Raw genomic sequence first — 19,873 nt, 5'->3', positions numbered from 1 at the left:
AAACAAGCAAAATATTGTATTTTGTGAAAAAGCCTAAAAGCTCATGAAAAGACTACAACCTGCAAAGGTAACACGGTAAATGGCCTACATTTGTATAGCGCTTTACTAGTCCCTAAGGACCCCAAAGCCCTTTACACAACCAGTCATCCACCCATTCACACACTGGTGATGGCAAGCTACATTGTAGCCATAGCCACCCTGGGGCGCACTGACAGAGGCGTTGCTGCCGGACACTGGCGCCACCGGCCCCTCTGTCCACCACCAGTAGGCATCGGGTGAAGTGTCTTGCCCAAGGACACAACGACCGAGACTGTCCAAGCCGGGGCTCGAACTGGGAACCTTCTGATTACAAGGCAAACTCTCAGCTCTTGAGCCACGATCGCCCCACAATGACATGGGGCTGGTGTCTTCTTGCTCTGGAGTCCATTTCTTATCCCAATGAGGTTTATATCTTCTACTGCCCTGTGCCATAATGCTAGTGTATATCTCTGAACAACCTGTGACTATCTGTTCACAACCAGGAATAATATTTCTTTATTATACTATTGTGAATATATTATGTTAAAAGATGGTCTGACTGGACCTTTATATGTAACTCCTAACTATCCTAACTGACTTATTCCCTGACTTTATTAAAGTTCTAAATAATCTTTATTTTTCTTAAACTGGTCTTGATTTTAGCTTTTCAGGCTGACTTTGTCTAATTAGCAGGTAGGACGTTTGTGCCTAAGATGACCACATTTGGCACATTATTTTTCACTGATTTCATACACATCAAAGAGTTGAAAAAGAAGCAAACAAAAAAACAAACTTCTGAATTTTGAAATCTCACATTTTTGCTCACAGAGGTGACTTATTTTTACATTATGGTTTAAAAGTTTTGTCCATGTTTAATATCAACATCCACCATTAGAGCAGGACATATATAACAGGAAATAACTGGAAATGGTACTTTTGCAAATTTGTGACTAATCAACCTGTGATTGGCAGGTGTCGCTTAGTTGGAGCAGTGCTGTAAAGAAGCCAGCTGAGAATGTGACCCTGAATGTGAGTGTACTGGAGCCCAACTCAGTAGTCGGGATCCTGGTGGTTGACAAGGCGACGCAGTGGGCGGGATCAGACAATGACATCACCACGGAGACGGTATGTAAAATGTTAAGATAAGAACTGTATGTATACATTCATGTGAAAATAAAAATTTTGACAGTAAAACTACGTTTATCTCACGATTAAATAGCTTGATTCAGTTCTACTTTACAATGTTGCCTCATTTAATTGAAATTTTGCAGGTATTCATTTATGCACAGCTCTCTTAATGTCCCACCACAGCATTTCAATTAGGTTGAGGTCTGGATGTTAATTGGCCCATTGCAACACATTGATTCTTTTCTTTTTCAGCCATTCAGTTGTTGCTGCTTTGCTTGGGACCATTCTCCTGTTTTGTGACCCAGTTTGTGCCAAACTTTAGCTGTCAGACTGATGGCCTGAAATTTGACTCTAGAATTGGTTAGCATATGGAGAAGTTCAGGTCACAAGCGCCTGGTCCTGTGATTACAAAACAAGTCCAAACCATTAACCCTCCACCACTGTGCTGACAGTTTTTATGAGTTGTTTGTGCTTATATTCTGCATTTGGTTTTCCCCAAATGTGCTTTGTATTTTGACCAAAAAATCTCCACTTGGGTCTCATCTATCCAAAGGACATTGAAGTCTTGTGGTTTATTCAGATGCACCTTTGCAAACCCAAGCTGTACTGGCATTTTCTATTTAAAGAGAAAACGATTTATCCTGGCAGCTCTTCCAAACAGCCCATTCAGTGGCTTGTAAAAGTATTTGACCCCCTTGAACTTTCCCACATTTTGTCACATTACAGCCACAAACATGAATCAATTTTGGGATTCCACGTAAAAGACCAATACAAAGTGGTGTACAAGTGAGAAGTGGAACGAAAATCATACATGATTCCAAACATTTTTTACAAATAAATAACTGAAAAGTGGGGTGTGCGTAATTATTCAACCCCCTTTGGTCTGAGTGCAGTCAGTTGCACATAGACATTGCCTGTTGAGTGCTAATGACTAAACAGAGTGCACCTGTGTGTAATGTAATGTCAGTACAAATACAGCTGCTCTGTGACAGCCTCAGAGGTTGTCTAAGAGAATATTGGGAGCAACAACACCATGAAGTCCAAAGAACACAGCAGACAGGTCAGGGATAAAGTTACTAAGAAATTTAAAGCAGGCTTAGGCTGCAAAAAGATTTCCCAAGCCTTGAACATCCCACGGAGCACTGTTCAAGTGATCATTCAAAAATGGAAGGAGTATGGCACGGAATGGAATTCCAATAAAACTGATTCATGATTGTGGCTGTAATGTGACAAAATGTGAAAATACTTTTGCAAGCCACTGTATTTTTCTAAGTGCGCTGTCATGAACTTTTGCATTTAACTTGCTAATCGATGCTTGCAGAGTCTCAGATGTAGCTCTTGGATATCTTGCAGTTTCTGTGAGCATTGCACAGTCTGACCTTGGAAGGAATTTACTGGGATGTGCACTCCTGAGATAACTTTGGCATTGTGTTGACACATACCCAGCACGCTGCTAAAATGCCTTCTTTTACAGAGGTGCTCACAATTGATGACTGATGAACTGATGGCAACTCATTGACATTTGATAATCAGCACGTTGGCTGTTCCTTATCCTCCTAATTCGTATGGAGGCAATCAGGGTTTACTGAGTATTGTTCAGAAGACTGCATTGAATCCTATGAAAAATGTTTTTAAAGTGAATAGGTTAAGAGATGTGAAAAAGATGAGATATTTTCCTTGTACATGATAGGATAGTTTGTATAAACGTAATTCAGCTTCTCAAACTAAAACAATTATTGGTTTATTAAAATGTTAATAATTAAACATCAGCATGTGAGGCAGCTTGCTGACTTCAATCTGATCCTTAATTTGAGAGATCAAACTTGGAGCCTTGACTCATCTGTTTTTCATTCGTACTGACTGTTGTTGATCACATAACATGCTTTATTGTTTACAACAGTGTAACCTGTGAATACTAGAAGTTTCCATATCTCCTTGGGGTCCTCTGTAGTTTATTGTTTTCCAGCTAAATGTTCTCTGCCTTTTATAATCATATGCTTCCTGGTATATAATCCCTTTCATGTTCACCTGGGAAAACAAACCTGCCACCCCACCCAAGTATCAGTTTAACAAGGCTGAACTTTTTTATTAGACACGTTAGCTGGTTTTAAACAATAAGAGCTTTTTTCTGTCCCAGTTTGCTTTGTTCGGTTTTATGGGGTGTAACAGTAGCAGCTCTTATATTGCTGGTGATATTTTCAGGTGATGAAGCAGATGAAGGAATTTGGCAATTCCATGGCTGACGGCAACAATGAAACGCCAAAAATGGGGGATCCACACTCTGTTTTCAAGGTTAGCCTCCACAGAGAGACATCGCATCTGTTTACTTAGTGATTAAAAAGGACCAACTCTGCTCATTTTCAGCTATTCTTTGACTCAAGAAGCATTGTTTGAATCACAAAATAATCCTTACTTATCTTATAACGGGCTCTGACATGGGAGGGCCTTCCGTGGTCATTGTGTGCCCTAGATGCTCATATTTACAGATATAATATCAGACAGATCCAAGAGTAGAAACAACTGTGACCCTGAGTGTTCAGAGCAGTCGGTGCCTGAGCTTTTAACTCACTTATACCTACACTAAAGCCATAATTATAATATTTTGACATGTGTAATATTTCTGTAATTACTTATAACTAATAACATAGAGTTTTGGTTTGGTTTTCCTCTTTTTCACTGAGGGAAGATGGACAGTCTTCACTTTATTTAAGAATTAATAATATGTAATGATAGTTCTGTTTTTTTGTAGTCATGTGATCTTGTGGTTTTCACTGATGCCAGTTTGGCAACATATCAAATAATGCAGGACTCCCGTAAGTGTTAAACAGTATCAAACATTTTAATCATTGTGGATCTGTAATGTTAATGTGACTGATACACTTTTTTTTAAACAGCAGGGGAGATAACGTTTTTTGGGAATTTACATGGAGAGCAACAAAAGGAACGTGTGCGTTGGTACTTTCCAGAGACCTGGATCTGGATGGACACAAACACCAGGTGATATTTCAGTGTCAGACTGTAGAAGACTGTTGCCTCCTGCTGTTTCATGTGACCTTTACTCTACATATTGAAAAATTGAGTCTAAACAAAAGTTTTCAAATTTTATGTAAATTGTAAGGCTGCAGCACACAGACACCAGAATTTCACACACACAAAGCACAATTTTCTTGAACGGTTGATATAAGAACACAGGTCACATTATTTTTGAGACAGTTGCATTTAAAATACTGCAAAAGGCAATATCAAGGCAGTTTATTTTCTTCACACCGAGTGCCACTATGTACAGGTGAAGGAAAGGGATTTGGGGTCTCTAGGGGTCACGAGGGCAGTGAGGGGAAAACACATACGGTTAATTCAGACACAGGACTTCTCCTCCCAGGGATTCCTTTTCGCGCTCACACCGCACCAACACACCACACTCACAACAGATCACTAGCAGGTCCTCGGGTGGGGCATGCAGAGTCGGGCATGAAAAGAGGAGATCAGATATCAGGTATCAGAATAGCACTTCAAAGAGAAACTTGAAGAAAGCTGCTGAATACAGGAAACACTGACGAAGGTTACACAATAATCCAGCGATGAAGCATTCCCAGCGGCTGCCTTAAGTAGAGATGGACCGATCCGATATTACGTATTGGTATCGGTCCGATACTGACCTAAATTACTGGATGGGATATCGGAAAGAAATAAAAAATGTAATCGATCCATTAAATATCACGAAAGCGCCTCACAAAACTTGCGACATGCCGTAACTCGCCTCATAACCTTAGCACGTTGGAGCAGTGTGCATCACGTGATAGAGCGGCTGTGGCATGCCAGAGGTGTTGATGGTTTGGTTCAGCCTCGCTACCAATCCGGCATTTCATCTCCGAAAAAGTTATCCCAGAGAGAAGTAAAGCAAGTGTGTAAGTTCATCTCTGAATGTTTGTAAAGCATTCTCACGTTCAGTAGCGGTTTTTGATACGGGCGACACGGGCGGTTGCATTGTGGTGGGGGGCGGCATCACGGGCATCGGCAAAAAAAAAACAAAAAAAAAACTACTCGTACTCATGCTCCCCCGACATCATGCCAGCGCATATCGGGAATGTCGTAGGCACCGATTGGGTTTGCTGGGAGTAAGGGCGCCCTCTGTTTGCGAGGTGGGGCGGCGGGGGATTCTCTGGCTGGAGCAGCGTTTAATAACCAACTCGCAAAATAAAACAAAATAAAAACAAACCAACAAACACGAAAACACCACACATTATGATACAGACTTATAATTTGCACCGATGTTCTTTTGAAATTCTATACGCGAAAAGTGAGCGCGAGAGCCCTCGGTGCACCTGCTCGCTGCTGAAGTCAAAGTAAACTTTATTGTCATCTCCGCTACATGCAGTCCAGTATATAGAGAGACGAGGGGACGAGGCTCCAGTTGCAAGTAAACAAACAATATATATAAGAAGAGTAAGAAAATAAATATACACTTTAGGATTCGGGGTAAAGGGATCAATAACAATTTAAAATTTATAATTTACAGTTCGATGATTTAAAGTCTCACACACAAGCTGTCGAAAGGGGAGGAAGACCTGCTGCTTCCAAATAGAGCGCATTTCATTCATGGTGTTGTAAATCCAAGCCCATTATGTATTCATGATTTGAACCCTGGGTTGTGTGAAATCCCAGAAATAAACCTTAGACAAAGTGAATCTGTGAACTAAGGTGTAGGTCTATTAGGTTATGTTGTGGTGATCCTCGGGTTGGGGGATTTGTGTTCATACTGGAGTGCAAAATTAAAACCAAGATGGAGAAGAAAAGTTCAAAGCCATCAGGTCCTCAGTTTAGAAAAAATAGAAAAGAAGAGGAGGAGAAACGAGCAAAAGATACAGGTAAGCAGATGTGTCATTGGATAATGGCAGGTCATCCTGAAACAATCAGAATCAGAATACTTTATAAATCCTTAAGGAAATAATGTGGGTTACAGTTGCTCCAAGAAGAAATGGTAAAAACAGTAACAGTAACAGACTCAACTCCAAACAATACCTTATGTTGCAGATTTTACACATTTAAGAAATAGCACTAATATATACAGATCACTCAATTATAAATATCATGGATTAACAGAGGTGATCATAAATAAATATCAAGAAAATTAGTGAGAATATTCCAGAAAAGAGCGTGTGTTCAGCACAATATTAATTAGTCATTGTATGTGTGTGTTTCTCTGGTGAAATTCAGTATGGTTCCAACAAGTTTTATGTTAATGTACAATCCATAATGTGTGTGTGTGTGTGTGTGTGTGTGTGTGTGTGTGTGTAGGTGGGGGGTGGGGGGGTGGGGGGCACCAGAGGGAGTGTTTGCCCAGGGCGCCAAACAGGCTAGGACCGCCACTGCTCACGTTAAGCTTAACAACCGATATATGGAGCGACTGCCTCTTCCCTCTCTCTCCCTCTCCTGCTGCTATTTCAATTGTGAAACTGATCAGCTGATCGCCTTTTCTGTGCGAGTCTGTCTCTCTTGTTTGTTTTTGGCCCACTTTGCACCAGAAAGAGGAAACCAGCGGCTGAACAACAGCAGCAGCTTGATAAGCTGTTGTTAGAATTTATTTAATATTACTTTCTACACCAGGATCCTTTTCTATGTAGCTGACGGCTGGTAACTGTGCAGGGGCGGATCTAGCAAAGTTTAGCCAGGGGGGCCGATAGGGCATTAACAGGGAAAAGGGGGGCACAAAGACATACTTTTCTTTCTTATTCTCATTTATAATGTCTAGCTTTTAATAAATAATTATCTGAATCTTACACCCAAAGTTTTAATTTGATGTAAAATGAATAGAAGTACATTACTGTATATAGTAACTGTTAAGTCTAATGTACCCTAGTAAGCTATAGTACTTTTTCCTTTGGGAAGGCTGTGCAGTCTGCAATTCTGTTGAAGAAAGATGTTGAATCTATTTAATATTTCTTGAAAAAAAAAAAAAATTCTGTGCATTTTTTTTCACACTGCATCAAATTAAAGTTGATTACATCGATTAAGCATCATGAGGTGGAGGGTGGGTGGTTCCCTATTTTTTTTGTTGTTGTTGTTGCTGGGAGTTGAAACCCTAATAGTTAGGTTGCTTAATATTTACGCTAAATACTCTTTAAAATACCAGAATAGGGAGGATGGTGTAGGTTTAAGTTTATTAGATTGATCAGTATTGCTGAAGTATGAAAAATGTTTTGCGTACAGGTATAACAGAATAGCTTTAGTGTTGTTTTTTTTTTTTTTTTAAACTTGAGTATGAACTTAGGCAAAATGCAACAAGATATTTAAAAAACAGTTTTATTGATTAAAAAAACACTATATCGGATTCATATCGGTATTGGCAGATATCCAAATTTATGATATCGGTATCAGTATCGGACATAAAAAAGTGGTATTGTGCCATCTCTAGCCTTAAGTAGGGAGCCCGTGAGAGTGTTGATCAGATGATTGTTTGCAGGTGTGGGAGCCATGGGCGGGAGTCACAATGAACTCCGCCCCGGTAGAGCACAGGGCGCGAGAGGGGAGCGAGAAGGGGCAAAATATACAGAAACACTTGTAGCCATACTGAGTCTGCCGAACAGGCACAGGGACCATGACAATAGCAGGAGTAAAACAGGTGGAGATGTTGAATTCAATCAGTCCACTTAGCAGAAGTGAGGCCAAGAGGCTGTCAAGAAATGCAGTTCCTCTAATGTCCAATAAATCCACAAACCCCAAAGTTAACAGCAGAAACAAACATGTTTATAGATGGGAAAAGCCTCTACTTTTGTTCTCTGTGAAGGTTCTCATTCATCCAGGTCAGGGGTCGGCAACCTGTGGTTCTTTAGTCCTTATAGTGCGGCTCCGCGTGGTTTGGGAAAATAAATTAGAAGTATTTAGCTGAAGTGTATTTTATTTATGCTAGTTCTTTTTTAACGACTCCCATGCAGCGGCGCTGCAGACCACGCCCCGCCACACACATTAACCAGGTAAAATACATATTTAGGCAGAATTTTGCAAATATCTATTTTTCTTTTCTTTAGCAGCATAGTGTTTTTTTTTCCAATTATTTTTTAAAAGTCAGGTCAAGGCTCCAAAAGCCCAAAGGCGATATAAGGGTGGTGGCTACATGGATCATTTTAGTTCAGCTGGGTGTCTTTCCTTTTGTTATATTTCTTTAAGAGTTCAAAATGTGTTAATTACAAATATATATAAATAAAATTTATAAATAAAATGTAATTTTCTCTGTAGCACTTCATGGATTTCATAAGCAACACACCTTAGTTGTCCACACAAAGCATAAAAGTAAAAAACAATATATACGGTGTTATCTTCATTTTAGATGTCAAAAAGTATTTGCGGTTCCCAGTGTTTTCTTTTGTGTGGAAACCGGGTCCAAATAGCTCTTTGGGTGTTAAAGGTTGCTGACCCCTGATCCAGGTCATTGTGGTTTAAGGAGTTTGGAAAGAAAAGCGTCTGGGTGTCTTTAAGTTTTCTTGAAGATGCTTCACCTCTAATCCAAGAAGCTTTTCAGTTCCAAAAGTAATTGGTGGAGAGTCCCAGATTTTAAACCCTATGGGAGAGTCCCCAAGAGGGTCTTGGACCCCCTATTGTTCCTCTACCTAATCACACAGCCAAGGTGTGAAAAATGTTTTGGCTCACTGTGGTGGGACGTGGTCTGCGGTGCCGTGCAGGGAGGGTGGATGCCGTGCATCCTTAATCACGCCCACCGAGTTAAAACATGGGGACTCAGGGGTCGGTGTGTATTGTGGTGTGATGAGATGTAAATAAATGGCTCATAATTGCGATCTGTGGTCCCACCGTGCCATATTTACACCACAGTAGCACAATCCTAGCCTCACTCTATCATGTGATTTACTGAGGTTAAATGGCCCAGGATGTGAGTGGGTGTTATTTTTGCTGTTACCTTGGCATATAACCTTAGGAGATGATGTGCCATACATACATTCATACTTATGAAATGATAAAAGATATTACCAAGCTAACGCTGAGTAAGCTGTGGTGCAAAACAAAGGCTCAAACAACACAAAGAAGGTGAAGCCACAAACAGTCAGAGATCCCATAGATAATGGTCAGGATCTAAGTTTTTAAGAACTTTTTTCTCCACCTAACTACATTCTCCAACCTGCAAAGACAAAAGACAACGCACCTCCAACACCTAACATTTTAAGTCAGTAAGCAAACATACTGTTTGTAACAAAGCTGATGACCTGCACGGTATGATTCTTCAGAAACCGTTGGGTCAGATGCAGTTTTTTAAAAGTTCTCTCTTTTTTGGCCGTTTGTTGCAGTAATTCAAACACAAAGGAAATAGCACTAACTGTACCGGACAGCATCACAACCTGGATTGCCACCGCCTTTGTGATGTCTGAGAATCTGGGACTGGGAATTGTAGAGCAACCAGCAGAGGTATTAAGGGTATATATTTAATTCATTCATTTTTAACCCTGTATTATTAGATTTATTCACAGTTTTCTCTGCAACCTTCCTGCAGCTGACAGTGTTCCAGAATTTCTTCCTGTCTTTAAATCTTCCGGCCTTCATCATCCGGGGAGAGGAGCTGCTGCTGGAGATCATTCTGTTCAACTACCTCCAAGAGGACCAGAAGGTGAATCTGCTTCTCCTCAGACACAGGCAGAGTGTACATTAATATAAGAGTCTGCCAGCATTAGACAAATGGGTCATTTTTAACCCTTGGTACGGTGTTAAATTAGCTTTATTATGGAGAGTGCCAAAAATAAAATTAAACAAATAAATTAGAAAGAAGAAAGGTACATGTTTAAAAATAAAAAAATGTTCAACTGTGTGGTCTAAAGAATGTCCTATATTTTATATATAGTAATGTAAATATGGACATAAAAGAATTACTTCTCAAAGTATACTGTAAGAGAAAACCTTTTCTTTAATAGTTAAACAGCTTTTGACCTTTGGAAAATTCTTTATTGTTTTTATTTATTTTATCGGTTGTTATTTTAAGAGTGTGTGCTTTCTTTTTTAAGTTTTGTTCATGATAACTTTTATTTCATTTTGTAAAGTTTTTTAACTACTTTTATTTATCTATTTGTGGGATTTGAGGCAATAAGAAAACAAATAAAGAATATTAAGTCAGAAATATACATTCATATCAAATTTATAGATTAATTATTTCCCATATTTATTTTTATAAAATATTTATTTTTATTACATGTAATGATAATATGTATGTATTGATGTAATAATAAATTTTAGGCATTTAATTAATTGTTGCATACTTTTGGCAACTTCTGCCTGCCATACATTATTAAATCACAATACAGTACAGCAGAGTTAGATTTTTGTAAGATGCTGCCACCTAGAGGAACCATAAGCAGACAGTATAATAGAAGGGTGGCTGCTTTTCAGTTCAGTATCCAGGATGTTGGTGGCAAATAGATTGTAACTGCTGAGGTTTGCTAGTATCAGTGGTGAGTTTCTTTATTTTCTTTGAACTGAGAGTGTTGAGAACACTTATAATGTGACCTTTCCCACACATATCTGCGTCTTTTTAAATGCAAAATTCTGTTTAACCAATGTATATTGGGGGTTCTTTACGTGTCAAGTTGCCATAATCTAAGGTGACATCAGTATTTCTGAAAGTTGATATGTTCTTTAAACCCTTCATGAAAGAACAGGCCTCTTTGGTTTCCTCCGACTCCCTTTGTGCCACGTTAAATGTGATCACTCTGTGTCTTTGTCGTTAGGTCACCGTCACTGTTGCACAGAGTGAGACCTTCGAGTTCGTCTTCCCAGACAACGAGCAGCTCTCCATGCCTGGTGTTCATCCGGTGTTTGTGAAGAGTGAAAGTGGAGCCACCGTCCTCGTTCCCATCAGGCCGCTGGTCCTCGGGGAGATCCCCATCTTTGTGAAAGCCAACTCAGATGCAGTGTCCGACTCTGTCCACACAACAGTGTTAGTTAAGGTGCGCAGTGAAAAATTCCCACAGTCCCAAAACAGTTCAAATAATCAATTTGGCTCAAAAATACATTTATTTGTTATTTTTGTAGAACTTTAACTCCCATGCTTAGATTTTATTATCAAAATATGAACTTCTGTTATAATTAAGCCTGTTATAAGACTACTACATTGTTAGTCTTTAGTCTGACTAGATCTTGTTATGGGGTTACTGATTGGTCTCTAGGCCTGTGTGATTAAGGCCTGAGGGGCACCGAATCTCTCTATTAGCTTTTAATGAGAAGGAGCATTTTCCAGGTTTTAACAGATAACAAAATAACTTGTGAAATTGTGACAGTGGAAGTTGAACATGTCATATCCTGTTTGTAAAGTGCCTGTCAGCCATCTAAAGCACAAACAGGCAGGGAACTCTGCTAACGTGACCAATCCTCGCCATCTACTCCACTGTAACTAAAGAAATGTTGACCTGGTTTCACAGCTCTGCGTTTCCCATTTCTTACTCACGATTTTTGTTTGTCTTCATCTTTTGCATGTCCATTCATCCTGCAGGCCGAAGGTCTTGAACAGTCGTTTTCCACCTCCCTGCTGCTTGAACTTTCACCAGCATGGATGAGCCTGTCTAGAAACGTTACGTTTACCTTCCCACCAGATGTTGTGGAGGGCAGTGAGAGAGCTTCAGTTATGGCTGTCGGTATGTAAACACACCAGGGAGAAATCTTGAGTAACAGATTCAGATCACCTGAGATTTATTACTTCCAGGCTGGACTACTGCAATTCATTATTATCAGGATGTCCAAAAAACTCACTGAAAAGCCTTCAGTTAATCCAAAATGCTGCAGCAAGAGTACTGACAGGGACTAGAAAGAGAGAGCATATTTCTCCTGTTTTGGCTTCCCTTCATTGGCTTCCTGTTAAATCCAGAATTGAATTCAAAATCCTGCTCCTCACATACAAGGTCTTAAATAATCAGGCCCCATCTTATCTTAATGACCTTGTAGTACCATATTACCCTATTAGAGCACTTCGCTCCCGCTCTGCAGGCCTACTTGTTGTTCCTAGAGTATTTAAAAGTAGAATGGGAGGCAGAGCCTTCAGTTTTCAGGCCCCTCTTCTGTGGAACCAGCTTCCAGTTTGGATTCGGGAGACAGACACTATCTTTACTTTTAAGATTAGGCTTAAAACTTTCCTTTTTGCTAAAGCATATAGTTAGGGCTGGACCAGGTGACCCTGAATCCTCCCTTAGTTATGCTGCAATAGATGTAGGCTGCCGGGGGATTCCCATGATGCATTGAGTTTTTCCTTTCCAGTCACCTTTCTCGCTCACTATGTATCAACAGACCTCTCTGTATTGAATCGTATCTGTTATTAACCTCTGTCTCTCTTCCACAGCATGTCTTTTATCCTGTCTTCCTTCTCTCACCCCAACCGGTCGCAGCAGATGGCCGCCCCTCCCTGAGCCTGGTTCTGCCGGAGGTTTCTTCCTGTTAAAAGGGAGTTTTTCCTTCCCACTGTTGCCAAAGTGCTTGCTCATAGGGGGTCATATGATTGTTGGGTTTTTCTCTGTATCTATGAAGCGCCTTGAGGCGACTTTTGTTGTGATTTGGCGCTATATAAATAAAATTGAATTGAATTGAATTGAATTGCAGGCTGATCCATTGTAAACAACAAAACAGAAGACAATAATTCCTAAAAATAAGGTTTATTGATGTTGTTTTCACACACAAACTTTGGAAAGTTTGGAAATATTCCACAGATGTCCTTTGTCAGGTGTAGGACTTGGCAGGAAATGGCTTATTTCAGACGGCTTTTCATCAGGTGAGGGAAGTACCTGGATAGAGTGTGTGTATTATCGTAAAAAAGTACTATCCTGAACTTACAAAACTATGGAGGTGCCTTTTTGACTGAAATTTAGAAGATGAAAAAGAACAGTGGAACAATCACCACTTCACCCATATCGTGGTGATATGCCCTTTTAAAATTTACCAATTTCTTTCCTTTTTTAAAGGGTTCTTCCAGTAAGTTATCAAAAAACAGACTAAGCATCCAGGGTACCAGTGATTGTTTTTGTTCCTCTTCCTCATAAATATTAAATTACTGCAGATTATTGTTATTATGATTTAGATTGTCAATCTTGGATTAAGTTTACATGTGCATATGTTGGTTTTTGCAGTTTTTAACAGAGTTTAAATACATTTTTCAGCCCTAAAATTGTCACGTGGATATCTGCTGGACATATGAATTTCTAAGAGATTAAAAATGCTGAACAAATTTGAATTAAAAATGCATAAAACTCCAACCCTCAATAGTTTACTTCAAGGGCCTGTAAGCTCAGAAAATTACAAATAGAATCAAGGTAAAATGGCCTCATTTAATATGCTAATGTTCATGTAAAAAAAAAAAATCCACTGATTCTGATCAGGTAAGAGGCACCAATTTCCTTTGCAGTCTTTACAGCATGCACAGAGATAACATCTAAAACCTTTTACTGATCCCTAAGTAAAAAAAAAAAACTTACTTCAAAATTTACCCCACACCTATACATACATAAAATTTAACCCAGAGATTTTTTGTTAAATGCTCCCTGCAGGGTAAGCTGACTGTGGTAATTTTAATATTAATATTAATTAATGCCACTGTTCCAAAGTACTACAGAAATAATTATAACTTCTAACATGCATCCTGCTATACTGATATGTACTATGCAGTTATATTTAGTATGTTTCTCCCATTTAACTGTTGCTAAGTTGAGCCCACTAATATTGGTTTGATGTGGCAAATCTTTTTTTCTTCATGGCGGAAAAAGTCTTATACTTATAAGTATCTATTATTGTCTTCTCTTTTTTTAAATGCAAGAAGTTTAACTGTAAATTTTGCTGCTGATATGAAAAGCATTTCTGGATTATACCATGTAACTCCTCAAACCAAAAGCTACTGTTTGAAAATTTTAATTAAAATGACTCATCTGTGCTCTGTTTTTCCATTAAATACAATTTTTTCTGGTTTCCATCTTGATGAAGGTGATATCCTCGGTCCATCCATCAGTGGTCTGGACTCACTGATCCAAATGCCTTATGGCTGTGGGGAACAGAACATGATTAACTTTGCACCAAACATCTACGTTCTCCAGTATCTGGACGCCACAGGACAGGATATCCAGAAAACCACCGACCAAGCCATAAACTACATGATGCAAGGTAGAGCAACAAGTCATGCACCATGTTACACATGCCACAGAAGGATATCTGACAAACATGTGGCTACTATTCCTATATTAGTTTTAGCTTTATGAGGATGTTTTCAAATCTGTTAATTAAAAAGGTCAAATTCAAGATCAAATACAGAAAATGTTCAGGTTGGAGATTCATAGTGGGACTTCCCCACACTCTTTTATTCCACTTAGTATCAACCCTCTTTAACTTTTATTTTTTTAAGGTTTGTTTTTAATACATTTTCTTCCTTGATACATACTTAAAGCTGGGCTTGTCTGGGATATTCGAACCAAGGTTAGAACTTTAGCCTTTGTTAATCCCATCTTTGTTTGAAAATTCTGAACTAATTTTCTTGTCAGTAAAGCTGTTGGTGTTCCCTTTCAGTCGATTCACTTGGTACAACACATACAGTGGCTTGCAAAAGTATAGTGCCCCCTTGAACTTTCCCACATTTTGTCACATTACAGCCACAAACATGAATCAATTTTATTGGAATTCCACATGAAAGACCAATACAAAGTTGTATACACGTGAGAAGTGGAACAAAAATCATACATGATCCCAGTCAGTTGCCCATAGACATTGCCTGATGAGTGCTAATGACTAAATAGAGTGCACCTGTGTGTGATCTAATGTCAGTACAAATACAGCTGCTCTGTGACGGCCTCAGAGGTTGTCTAAGAGAATATTGGGAGCAACAACACCATGAAGTCCAAAGAACACACCAGACAGGTCAGGGATAAAGTTATTGAGAAATGTAAAGCAGGCTTAGGCTGCAAAAAGATTTCCCAAGCCTTGAACATCCCACAGAGCACTGTTCAAGCGATCATTCAGAAATGGAAAGAGTATGGCACAACTGTAAACCTACCAAGACAAGGCCGTCCACCTAAACTCACAGGCCGAACAAGGAGAGCGCTGATCAGAAATGCAGCCAAGAGGCCCATGGTGACTCTGGACGAGCTGCAGAGATCTATAGCTCAGGTGGGGGAATCTGTCCATAGGACAACTATTAGTTGTGCACTGCACAAAGTTGGCCTTTATGGAAGAGTGGCAAGAAGAAAGCCATTGTTAACAGAAAACCATAAGAAGTCCCGTTTGCAGTTTGCCACAAGCCATGTGGGGGACACAGCAAACATGTGGAAGAAGGTGCTCTAGTCAGATGAGACCAGAATGGAACTTTTTGGCCAAAATGCAAAACGCTATGTGTGGTGGAAAATTAACACTGCACATCACTCTGAACACACCATCCCCACTGTCAAATATGGTGGTGGCAGCATCATGCTCTGGGGGTGCTTTTCTTCAGCAGGGACAGGGAAGCTGGTCAGAGTTGATGGATGGAGCCAAATACAGGGCAATCTTGGAAGAAAACCTGTTGGAGTCTGCAAAAGACTTGAGACTGGGGCGGAGGTTCACTTTCCAGCAGCACAACGACCCTAAACATAAAGCCAGGGCAACAATGGATGGTTTGAAACAAAACATATCCATGTGTTAGAATGACAAAGTCAAAGTCCAGATCTAAATCCAATCGAGAATCTGTGGCAAGATCTGAAAACTGCTGTTCACAAACACTGTCCATCTAATCTGACTGAGCTGTTTTGCAAAGAAGAATGGGCAAGAATTTCAGTCTCTAGATGTGCAAAGCTGGTAGAGACATACCCTAAAAGACTGGCAGCTGTAATTGCAGCAAAAGGTGGTTCTACAAAGTATTGACTCAGGGGGCTGAATAATTATGCACACCCCACTTTGCAGTTATTTATTTGTAAAAAATGTTTGGAATCATGTATGATTTTGGTTCCACTTCTCAAGTGTACACCACTTTGTATTGGTCTTTCACGTGGAATTCCAATAAAATTGATTCATGTTTGTGGCTGTAATGTGCCAAAATGTGGGAAAGTTCAAGGGGGGCGAATACTTTTGCAAGCCACTGTACAAGAGGCTTGTATGCTTACAAATGGCGAGCCTTCGAGCAATGGTGCCAGAACCGCCACACTCTCTCATTTCAGTGCTCTATTGTGGATGTTTTGACATTCCTGCAGGAGCTGCTGGATAAGGGCCTTTCACTTTCGACAATTAAGATTTATTTAGCAGCTATATCTGCTTGTCATATTGACTTTGACGGGGTGACACCAGGCGCACATCCCCTTGCCATACGTTTTCTGAAAGCAGTTTGCCGGCTGAGACCTGTGCTTAAGTCCAGTGTCCCTGCTTGGGACTTGTCTTTGGTGCTGGAAACCCTTTGTAGCCCACCATTCTGTGGATAAGAAATTTATTTCATATAAGACTACATTACTTCTCGCTTTGGCTTCGGCACCTGATGGCCACAAGGTCATATTGCGTCCAAATGCTGCCTATTTTCCCAAGATCATGCCTGCATCTCTTAGCTCAATGGAGTTTGAGTTGCTGAGCATTTGCTCCCCTCCTTTTGCATCTGACGTGCAGAGGAGGTGCATTCTCTTTGTCCAGTGCGTGTGCTACGCACCTACATTGAGTGCACTCAGAATGTGCGTTTATGTGACCAGCTGTTTGTCTGCTTCAGTCTGTCTAAACAGAGGCTGTCTCACTGGATTATAGAAGTGATCTCACTGGCATACGGCACCAGAGGTCTTGCTTTGTCCCAGGGGGTGAGAGCTCATTCCACCAGGGGGATGGCAACCTCGTGGGCTCTTTTTAAAGCAGTGCCTGTAGCTGATATTTGTGCGGCAGCTAGTTGGGCATCACCGCACAAAATTTTGCGGTTTTATTGGTTGGACGATACTGTCCTTTCTGCTGGGTCTACAGCTCACTAAGGATGTGGTGGTCCGATTCCGGTTTGGTGGTTGCTCTGCAGGGTGTGTATATATTACGGCTGGGAATCGTCACTGATTTCTAGAATCGATTCCGATTCACAAGGTCCCGAATCGATTCGATCCACGATTCGATTCAATTCGATTCGATTTGAATCTCGGAAATTTTGCCTCAGACAGTCAGAAATATTATAATTCAGATCAGTACATTTACATATTTTGTATCTATAAAAAGGAAGCTGACACTCGCAAGACTTTATCAAAGGTGTGAGCATCACTGCAGATGCCTTTGTATCAAAGCAGCTGAAGATAAAACACAGAAAAACATGAAGGTGATTTTCCTGGCCTGGGATTTTATAAAAATATTCTGCAGTACATCAAAAACGAAAGAAAACCATCAATCAACATATGAACATTACCTCTGAAGTTACAGAGGTTTTATTAGAGACAGGGCTAAGCGTTTTGCATTTTGTATAATTTAAAAAAGTTTAAATTTGTTCAGAAGCCTATTGAATGGGAGAAATTAGGTTTTGTTTTCGGAAGTAAGTAAAAGGAAAAAAAAAACAGCGGCCGACAGCGCTGTAGCTGCCTTCACCAGTGTGTAAATGTGAGAGTGAATGAATAGTGGTATTGTAAAGCGCTTTGAGGGGTCCCGAAAAGCACTATATAAATGCAATCCATTATAAATAATGGTAGACTTGTGTGTAACAAGCAAGCGAATAATGCAGAAAACAGATTTCGGGGATAGACGGGAAACTGTTCTTGAAGTACACTGAGAGAGAGTGAGAGAGAGCTGTGCATAAAGTGTGATTTTATTGTGGTGGAAGCAAAACAGCAAAAGTAAGAGGGAGTCCATGACGATGTTTATGTGAAGCGTAGTTTGGATCTTCTTTTGCTGCTGGTTCAGTCAATATTGTTTGGAGAGACATCAAACAGCTTCAGAATCAGCGCAAAAACGGCGTAAACACAAAGCGCGGACCTGCCGAAACATCAGAATCAGCGAGCTGTCGGCTTTCAGCCCTGACCGTGTCCGTGCCGTCGCGTGAGAAAGGTGACATCTCATAAGCATAAGGTGGCCCCACTGAGCAGTTTGGCTCGGTGAAGAGGGGCTATCGAACTGAGGGATGACTATGATGACAGTGGCTATATGTGCAGGCGGGGTCGTGCGCGTGTCATCACACGTCATCTGCCTTAAAGGCGTGAATAAAGGTTTCTTCAGCCAAGACACACGAGGGCGTGATATCCCATACTTATGTGTTTCACCTCGTTCCTCTCCTTCAGGGAACAGAAGTTATAGACATAACTATTTGCGCTGGGGTTTTCATGTTAGAAGTGATAACAACTGTAGTTCCTACTGTGTGTGGTTTCCAAACCCATTTCTTTGATGTTTTATTTGTCTTTGGTTACACCTAGTTACTCAGGTTTGCATATGTTGCTGTATTTCCCTTATGGTAGGTTGAGTTTTCTTTTCGTCAGGTTTGATTTTGCAGCATCTGATCTGAATAGGAGACCAGTGAGGTTCTTGTTTTCACTTTGGCATGATAGATTGTGGAGGTATACACAATGTTTTGGGAACATCTGGAAACTTACCAGAGGATAGATAGGTTTCAGTTGCTATATCAGTACCTGTTTAAAGAGCAGGCCCAGTAAATTAGTTAATAAATATCAGTCCAGTAGCGCTGATGTTTTTAGCCCTGTCCTCAGTACTACAGCAACACAAAATTTCACAAAAAGGAAATTAAACACAAAAAATTCTGCTAGTCATGGTAGTGCTACAAAGCCTTTTTGATTACACAAACCAGGTCTGAATTCTCATGTGAAAAAAAATATGAAAAATCTTTTTTTTTAAATCTCTGTAGAATACAAAGTAGCTTGATCTTGGAGTCATTATATATTCTTTTCTTTCCTGTGGATAGAAAAGATATTCATATATAGACCTTTTTTGTCATGTGTGGTAGCGTTTACACTCAGAATCAGGATCTGAATGCACTGTTGTGCCAGATGTATTTGCTGTTCCAAGATGAGCACTATAGACTTGCTATAGGTTCCTCTTCTTTGCGTTTTTGTTTCTTTTTTTATATATTGGTCTTTTTTACAGTTGAGCTGAAGGAACCTCCTACTGGAAACACTTGACCAGCAGGTTGTGCAGGGGATGTGATGTGTTGTTCAGTATGATCAGGAATTTAGGCTACTTCCTTCATTCAATAATTCCCTCTAGAAGCTTCAGAGTAGTCCCCAGCACAAAGCCTTCCTACTCACCTTGTTCAGCCTCCAACTGTCACTGGCTCTGATGCTGCTTCTCCAAAATGGTAAATGGTAAATGACCTGTATTTGTATAACACTTTTACTAGTCCCTAAGGACCCCAAAGCGCTTTACACATTCAGTCATCCACCCATTCACACACACTAGCTAGCCACAAAGAAAATGTTAACACTGCTAGTAAAAATGTGTTCTTGTTTGCACATTAAAGACCTTAGCTTCCTTAACCTCTTAAGCCCCAAGTCTAACTGATCTCCTGCCTTTTGCCCCCGTATCAGGGGGCGTTGGGGCTTAAGAGGTTAAAAAGTAGACTGTGCTCTGTCCCAAATCCAGGTATTTATAGCTTGTGCTTGGTCCATAGTGTTAGCGTCTTTACATCTTTCACTAGATAGTAATGGTTTTTTAATGGTTTTTCAACCTGGCCCTGCTACATTTCTTTCTCCTTTATCTTCATCATCTACATCTAATTCAGTGGTTTCCAAACTTTTTTTGCTAGGTTCCCCCTTTTTTTTTTTTTTTTACAAGAAAATCCCCCCGGCAC

The 19,873-nt window shown here is 40.1% G+C and overlaps 1 protein-coding gene across 1 annotated transcript in view; it reads left to right on the top strand.

The window, feature by feature from the left end:
* The window catches only part of cd109 (CD109 molecule), a 41,584-nt gene that overhangs the window by 10,104 nt on the left and 11,607 nt on the right, over window positions 1-19,873 (top strand). Inside the window, exons 15-23 of the mRNA XM_035908951.2 lie at window positions 991-1,143; window positions 3,349-3,438; window positions 3,896-3,959; window positions 4,041-4,143; window positions 9,441-9,558; window positions 9,644-9,757; window positions 10,869-11,087; window positions 11,630-11,771; window positions 14,098-14,274. Of these exons, the coding sequence (XP_035764844.2) occupies window positions 991-1,143; window positions 3,349-3,438; window positions 3,896-3,959; window positions 4,041-4,143; window positions 9,441-9,558; window positions 9,644-9,757; window positions 10,869-11,087; window positions 11,630-11,771; window positions 14,098-14,274 (1,180 nt within the window). The remainder of the gene's footprint in view (window positions 1-990; window positions 1,144-3,348; window positions 3,439-3,895; window positions 3,960-4,040; window positions 4,144-9,440; window positions 9,559-9,643; window positions 9,758-10,868; window positions 11,088-11,629; window positions 11,772-14,097; window positions 14,275-19,873) is intronic.

The sequence above is a fragment of the Neolamprologus brichardi genome, chromosome 15 (genome assembly GCF_056152115.1).
Source record: "Neolamprologus brichardi isolate AB-2024 chromosome 15, ASM5615211v1, whole genome shotgun sequence".
Lineage (NCBI taxonomy): Eukaryota > Metazoa > Chordata > Actinopteri > Cichliformes > Cichlidae > Neolamprologus > Neolamprologus brichardi.
The sequence above is the reverse complement of the archived record's forward strand: the minus strand, read 5'-3'. Positions and strand labels throughout refer to the sequence as shown.